The sequence below is a fragment of the Dictyostelium discoideum genome (assembly GCF_000004695.1).
Source record: "Dictyostelium discoideum AX4 chromosome 4 chromosome, whole genome shotgun sequence".
NCBI classification, from domain to species: domain Eukaryota; phylum Evosea; class Eumycetozoa; order Dictyosteliales; family Dictyosteliaceae; genus Dictyostelium; species Dictyostelium discoideum.
In genome coordinates this window covers 5,053,310-5,060,809 of record NC_007090.3, presented here as the reverse complement: position 1 = coordinate 5,060,809, position 7,500 = coordinate 5,053,310, and the positions used below count along the sequence as shown (strand labels likewise).

Genomic DNA, 7,500 nt, shown 5'->3' with positions numbered 1-7,500 from the left:
GGTTGCAGTTTTGGGTGTGCTGTTGATACAGCTTATGATGAAGTAGTGATGTCACAATAGTTGGTATTGTGTGAAACAAAGGAGTAAGCTCTCTTAGTATAGTTAGCTCTAACTATTAATGTTTTTTCATGTTGGACAATTGTTATTATTTTTTTTAAAAAATAAAAGATGAATTTAAATTTTTAAAATTTAATAATGAAATAATATGAAGTGAATGGAAAAAAAAAAAAACTAACTAGTTTGGATAATCTTTGTTTAAAATTTTTTTTTTTTTTTTTTTAAATTTAAATTTTTTTTTTAAATTTAAGTTTTTTTTTTTTTTTTTTTTAAATTTAAATTTTTTCAAAAAAAAAAGAAAAAAATAAAAAATAAAAAATAAAATAATTGTTAAGATTTTAAATGAAGGTTACCATTAAAAGTATGTTTCTTATAATCTGAAAGAAAAATAAAATACCATAATAAGTTTACAATTCTAATTAAAATCTATTTCTACAATAATTAATATATAGGGTAAATGTAATATATAATTTTATTTTTATTGTTATATCAATAATCAACTGTCAATATTAATAATCAATATTATTTATTTTTTTTAGATGGAACACTGTATCAGCTTGGCATTGGGATGTAAATGAAGAATGCTGTGGTATTTGTAGAATGGCTTTTGATGGTTGTTGTGTTGATTGTAAAATACCAGGTGATGATTGTCCACCAGTTTGGGGTGTTTGTAATCATGCTTTTCATATGCACTGTATCTTAAAATGGTTAAATGCAAATGAATTACAACAATGTAAGTATATCATATATATATATATATATATATATATATATATACATTTTCTAATAAATTATTGATATTAAACTTTTTTTTAAAAAAAAAAAAAAAAAAACAGGTCCAATGTGCAGAAGCGAATGGAGGTTTAAATCTGATGAAAAATAATAAAAATAAAAATAAAAAATTGTACACAAAGAGTTTTTTTTTTTTGGTACTATACATATATTTTTTTTTTTTTTTTTTTTTTTTTTTTTTTTTTTTTTTTGGAAAAGTAAAAATAAAAATAAAAAAAATTACTATATGATATTTATTTTTATGACGAAAAATATTACCAAATGATAAAAATAGAATTTAAAATGAAATTAATTTCGAAAAATCTTGGGGGGAGATATTTGATTTTATAATTGTTTTTTTTTTTTTTTTATAAATTTAATTTTTTTTTATTTTTTTTTTTATTTTTTATTTTTTATTTTTTTTTTTGCAAATTAAATGACTTGCAACATTTATCCAAAAACACTTCCACACACATGAAATCAATAATAAAAAAAATCATTTTCATATTAATTATTCATTAATAACATCACCATTATTTCCTTTTATTATTAAATATATATATATTTATATATATATTTATAACAATCACCAAATAAAATAATATAATAATTTTATTTTTTTTATTTTTTTATCTTTTATTTTTGTGTATGTACTAATATTTGAATACTATTGGTAATTACCACTATCAAAGTCACCAAATTAATTCACATACCATTATCACACACAAATCTATTTTTAAATTTTTAATTTTTTAATTTTTTTTGTTTTTTTATTTTTATATTTTTTTATATTTTTTATTTTTATTTTTATTTTTTTTTTTTTAATGGTTTTAATTTTAACTACACATTTACATTAAAAAAAAAAAAAAAAAAAAAAAAAAAATCAAATAAATAAATAAATATAAAAAATTAATTTTCATTTTAAACTATTTTTTTCTTTTTTTTTTTTTTTTTTTTTTCTTTGATTATTTGTTATTCATTTTTTTATAAAATAAATAAATAAATAAAAAAAACCCAAAAATTATTTGTTCATTTATGCTTTTACCAATCAAAATTAAGTTTATTTTGGATAACTTTTTTTTTTTTTTTTTTTTTTTTTTGTTTTTTTTTTTAATTTATTTATTTTTTATTTTTTTTATTTTTTTTTTTGAATTTTTTTTCATATTGCAAACAAAAAAAAAAAAAAAAAAAAAAAGTTTTTTTATATAAAACCAAAAAGAATCCAGATATCCACCACAAACAAAAATAATAAATAAACAAATTTTTTTTTTTTTTTTTAAAAAAAAAAAAAAAAAAAAAAATAAAAAAAAAAATAAATAAATAAATAAATAAATAAAAATAAATTTAATTTTGCATTTTTACACATATACATATATATATGTTTATAATCCATAACTAACATTTCAAATTTCAAAATCACCTCTTTAGCTTTTTTTTTTTTTTTTTTTTTTTTTTTTTTTTTTTTTCCTTATACATATGATATTTTTTGTATATAATAACAAAATTTAATAATTAATAATTTATGGAACATTTATATTTATAGGCATATATTAAAACTATAAAGGTAAGTTATATATATATACAACAAAAACAAAATGTTTTTTTTATTTTTTTTATTTTTTTTATTTTTATTTTTTTATTTTATTATTTTTTTTACAATTGTAGTAGTGTTTTTTTTATTTTTTTATTTTATTTAAATTATTTTTTTTTTTATTAATACATTTAAATTAAAAACCAATTTTAAAGACAAACAGAATTCATAAAATTTTTTTTTTTAAAATTTAAAAAACCCCCCCCACCCCTCACACACACACTCTCATCTCTCCACCCACATATAAATAATTTTTAAAGATGCTGACAATAAACCAAGGAAATAATAGTCATTTTCAACAACAACAACTACAACCAGAATCAACAATGGCAACAAATACAACACATTTAAACGGTACAGTTCAATATACAGGTGAAATAATGCCTACATTCCAACAACAACAGCAGCAGCAGCAGCAGCAACAACCTCAATTACATGTTCTCCCAGAACAACCACAACATATTTCAGCACCTGAACCAATGATTTTTAATAATAATAGCAATAATTTTAATAATAATAGTAGTATCCAACCTCAACCAATAATAAATATAGATCAACAACAACAGCAACAGCAACAACAACAAAATCAAACTATTTTACCGATGGCAATATCGAATTACAGCGAAGTTACTAATAATAATAATTTTAATAGTCAATCAATTACACCATTACCAATTGGAGATGAAAAACCAAATAAACAAATTATATTTATTTTAGATTCCTCTGCAATGATGGCACACTCATTTCCAACTATTCAAAATGATTATTTAGATCCTTTAGCTTTATATTTAAAACATGAATCAAAGGTAATTAAATACTTTTTTTTTTTTTTTTTTTTTTTATAGTTTAAATAGTTATATTAATATATTTAATTTTTTTATTTATTTTATATATAGAATTTTAATTTTACATATGGATTAGTATTATTTAGAGATTATCCACCATATAGTGATTTTATAGCGTCAAGTACACCATTAACAAAAGATTTAAAAACTATTTTAACTTTAATGGCAACAACAAAATTTAATGGTGGTGGTTTTTCGACTGGTGGTGCCATATCAGAGGGAATTTGTAAAGCATTAAGATTAGCAAGTTGTTCACAAACTATAATTCATGAAGAATGTTTTATTTTAATTACAAATAATAATCCAAGAAAAACTTCTTGTAAATTATGTGGAGTTACTGATTGTTTTGGTCATATTAGTGATTGTGTAAAGGTAAATATACATATATTTTTTAATTTTTTGCTTTATTTTATTAATTTTTTTATTTTTTTTTAAAATATAGAAAAATGTGAAGTTTTCATTAATTTCACCACAAAAGACTTTAAAAACATCTTTATTTGATAAATTTAATATTGGTGATGATAATAATGGTACAACAAGTATACGTTTTGATGATTTAGTTTTTGCAGGTCTTAGAGGTTTACCAAATTTTAAAAATTCAACAGTTAATTATAATAATAATTATCATTTCTATGGTAATAGTAATAATAATAGTATTATTATTAATAATAGTAATAATAGCAGCAGCAGCAATAATAATAATAATAATTATAATAATAATAATAATGCATCAGTAATGATAACAAATAATGCCACTATAAGTGGTAATGTAAATAATAGTAATAATATTAACAGTAATACAAATATAAATATACAACCAGCAATCACACAAATTCAATCAAATCCGACAGGAACAACAATACCAAATCAATTACCACAACCACCATTACCACCTCATCCAATTATAATACAACCACACTCGGCAATTTCAAATATACAACAACCGCAAATGCAACAAATTGGATCACCTTCTACCCCATTACATAATAAAATCAATGGTATTAAATATAGTAATATGACATCACCTGGTATTGTAAATTCACCAATTACAAATAATGGTTTAACTTCACCTGGTACTCCTCATAATAATAAAAATAATAATAATAATAGCACTAACAACCTTAATAATAATAATAATAATAATAATAATAATAATAATAATAATAATAATAATAATAATAATAATGATAATAATAATAATAATAATAATAATAATAACAATAATAATGTTAATAATAATAACATCAACAACAGCAGCAACAACAACAATGGTAGTGATGTTGTTATGGCATCGGATCAATCACCTCCACCATCTGTAAATCAACCAACAACTTCATTATTACAACAGTATATAACTCAAAATAATAATAGTAATAATATTAACAATAATAATATTAATAATAACAATGGTACAAGTCATCATTCAATTAATCAACCACCACCACAACCTTTTGTTGATAATCCTGTATTATCACAACAAACTAACAACAACAATAATAATAATAACATGCCAATGCCAATGTCACCACATTCACTAACAACTGTACAAAAATCAAATACACCACAAAATCCATTTGCGAATGGAAATTCAATCCTTCCAAATAAACCATCAACTCCTGACCTTTCAGTCTCTAGAGCTTCTTCAGCACAATTGAATAGACAATTGTCTTCAAATAACTTTGTAACACCAACAATAAATACAAATAATAATATTTCAACACCAAACAATGGTGGAACCCCTTCAATCCAATCACCTGCTGGACATGTTAATAATCCAATTAATATTAGTGGTAGTGGAATTCATAATACAACAACGCAACAACCACTAACCCCTCAACAACATTTAAATCAACAACCACATACCCCACAACAACAACAACATCAAAATCAACATCATCAACAACAACAACAGCAAATTGGACAAAATTTACAACACCAACAACCAAGTACTCCCCTACAACATATTCAACACATTAATCCACATATGAATCCGCCAACCCCTCAACAACAATTAAACCATAGTGGTTTAATAGCTCAACAACAACAACAACAACAACAACAACAACAACAACAACAACAACAACAACAACAACAACAACAACAACAACAACAACAACAACAACAACAACAACTAATAAACCAGCAAATTGGACAACAAGTTGGAATGATACAACAACCACACCAATTACAAATTGGACAACAACCACCTACCCCACAACAACATTTAGCTCATATTGGTATGCAACCAAATACCCCTCAACAACAACAAAATCTGGGCACAGGTATTCAGCAACCACATACCCCACAACAACATCAACATCAACAACCACATACACCACAACAACTAACAAACCAGCAAATAGGACAACAACCACATCAATTACAAATTGGACAACAACCACCTACTCCACAACAACAACAACAACATTTAGCTCATATTGGTATGCAACCAAATACCCCCCAACAACAACAAAATTTGGGCACAGGTATTCAACAACCAAGTACACCACAACAACAACTTCAACAACAACATTTGATTACAGGTATTCAACAACCAAGTACACCACATCAAATTCCAAATCATATGCAACAACCAAGTACACCACAAGCACATCAAATCCCAAATCATATGCAACAACCAAGTACACCACAAGCACATCAAATTCCAAATCATATGCAACAACCAAGTACACCACAAGCACATCAAATCCCAAATCATATGCAACAACCACATACCCCACAACAACCAAATACACCCCAACAAAATATTAAAATCCAATCATCACAACCACAACTACAACAACCACATACACCACAACAACCAAGTACACCTGGAAGTAGTGGTAAACCACATACACCTCAACCTCATCAAAGTATTGTAAAAAAACAAGAAAATAATAAAGTTTGGAGTGGTTATTTAGCATGGGGAACAGATTTATCGCCATTTGTCTCTTTATTTGCAGTGTGTCAAAACAAAATGGTAATGGAGGCATCACCATGTCAAAATTGGCCCGAAACATTACAAATCACTGGATTTGTCAATAGTGAGCTCTTTAAAGAACATTCGAAATCAATGACATTCCTAATGTTTCAATCACAACCATCCCCAAATATACCAGAGAACAATGAATTGAATTCACTCTTAAAGAAACTACATGATGATAAAACTTTGGGTATCGTTGAGTTACCCTCTGTCTCTAAAACTATGTTTTTAATGAATCAAGAAAATAAATTATTTGGTGGTATAATCTCTGAATTTTCTTTATCTGCTAAAAAAGATCCAACTTCAATCATCAATAATCTTTCAATTCAATCTGCAACTGCTACTCCTACAACTTCAACTGTAAATGTAGTAAATAATAATAATATTAATAATAATAATAATAATAATAATAATAATAATAATAATAGTAGTAATAATAATAATAATACCAATAATAATAATAATAATCCTTCTACTTTACCACAACAAACACCACAACCTAATAGAAGTTCACAAAGTACACCACATCCAAATTCACCCCTCCCTGTTCAATCACCATTGCAAAATAATGGTTTGAATAATGTAAATATTCAACAACAATCACAGCAACAACAACAACAACAACAACAACAACAACAACAACAACAACAACAACAACAACAACAACAACAACAACAACAACAACAACAACAACATCCACAGCAACAACAAGTACAAAGCAATTTGGGGAGACAACCACAGCAAAATTTCCAACATAATCAACCAAATGGACCAGTTATGTTAAAGATGAGTGCAACTCAAATGACTAGCACTCAACCAACCCAACAACCATTGCCAACAATTACCAGACAGCAATCATTTAATAGTTTAAATGGTATCAATACGAATCCAAATAATAACAATAACAATAATAATACAAACCAAAATATAATGAGCCCACAACAACCTCATACACCTCAAGCACATACTCAACCACCTCAACCCAACAATATGGTTATTAAAGCACATCCAAATAATAATAATAATAATAATAATAATAATAATAATAATAATAATAATAATAATAATAATAATAATAATAATAATAATAATAATAATAATAATAATAATAATAATAATAATAATAATAATAGTAATAATAGTAATAGTAATAGTAATAGTAATAGTAATAGTAATAGTAATAGTAATAGTAATAGTAATAGTAATAGTAATAGTAATAGTAATAGTAATAGTAATAGTATGCAAAATAAAAT

At 24.2% G+C, this 7,500-nt stretch overlaps 2 protein-coding genes across 2 annotated transcripts; both read left to right on the top strand.

Annotated features, from left to right (window-relative positions):
- Window positions 1-399: 399 nt before the first annotated feature.
- On the top strand, window positions 400-940 carry anapc11 (anaphase promoting complex subunit 11; the record flags this gene model as incomplete). The annotated part of the gene is made up of 3 exons (XM_632363.1): window positions 400-422; window positions 597-790; window positions 894-940. The coding sequence occupies 3 exons, from the start codon at window positions 400-402 to the stop codon at window positions 938-940; spliced, it is 264 nt and encodes an 87-aa protein (XP_637455.1).
- A 1,739-nt stretch (window positions 941-2,679) lies between these two features.
- med25 (hypothetical protein) lies at window positions 2,680-7,500 on the top strand (the record flags this gene model as incomplete). Its single annotated transcript, XM_632362.1, has 3 exons — window positions 2,680-3,225; window positions 3,316-3,636; window positions 3,707-7,500. Coding segments are annotated over 3 exons (4,661 nt in total), but the record flags the coding sequence as incomplete, so codon positions are not given.